The 547-nt window shown below is 51.2% G+C and overlaps 1 protein-coding gene across 1 annotated transcript in view; it reads left to right on the plus strand.

Moving 5' to 3' along the window:
- The first annotated feature begins 80 nt into the window (after positions 1–80).
- DLX1 (distal-less homeobox 1) overlaps positions 81–547 on the plus strand; it is a 1767-nt gene continuing 1300 nt past the window's right edge. The window contains exon 1 of the mRNA XM_025200532.1: positions 81–539. Within this exon, the coding sequence (XP_025056317.1) occupies positions 318–539 (222 nt within the window). The 5' untranslated portion in view covers positions 81–317. The remainder of the gene's footprint in view (positions 540–547) is intronic.

Genomic DNA, 547 nt, shown 5'->3' on the forward strand with positions numbered 1-547 from the left:
TCCGCGCTCACTGGGGTCCAGGCGAGCCCCGAGTGCCTTTGGCCAATCCAAAGCGATTATGCAAGACGGCGGACCAATCAGCTCCGCTAGCTCATGAATATTCATAGGCTTGGTTGAGTCAAAGCTTTTAGGCGAGTTTGTGTAGATCTACAGCATCATGCTTAGACTTTTCAAAGAGACAAACTCCATTTTCTTATGAATGGAAAGTGAAAAGCCCTGTTCCGCTTAAATTGGGTTCTTTCCTGTCCTGAGAAACACAACAGACCCCAAAAAGGCAAGCTGAAGAGCGAGCACACACACAGACCAAGCGACAAGAAATGACCATGACTACCATGCCAGAGAGTCTTAATAGCCCCGTCTCGGGGAAGGCTGTCTTTATGGAGTTTGGGCCACCCAGCCAGCAAATGTCTCCTTCTCCCATGTCCCACGGACACTATTCCATGCACTGTTTACACTCAGCGGGCCACTCTCAGCCTGACAGCTCGTACAGCACAGCTTCGTCCTTCTCCAGACCGCTGGGCTACCCCTATGTCAACTCGGTCAGCAG

The sequence above is a fragment of the Alligator sinensis genome, unplaced genomic scaffold (genome assembly GCF_000455745.1).
Source record: "Alligator sinensis unplaced genomic scaffold, ASM45574v1 scaffold321_1, whole genome shotgun sequence".
Lineage (NCBI taxonomy): Eukaryota > Metazoa > Chordata > Crocodylia > Alligatoridae > Alligator > Alligator sinensis.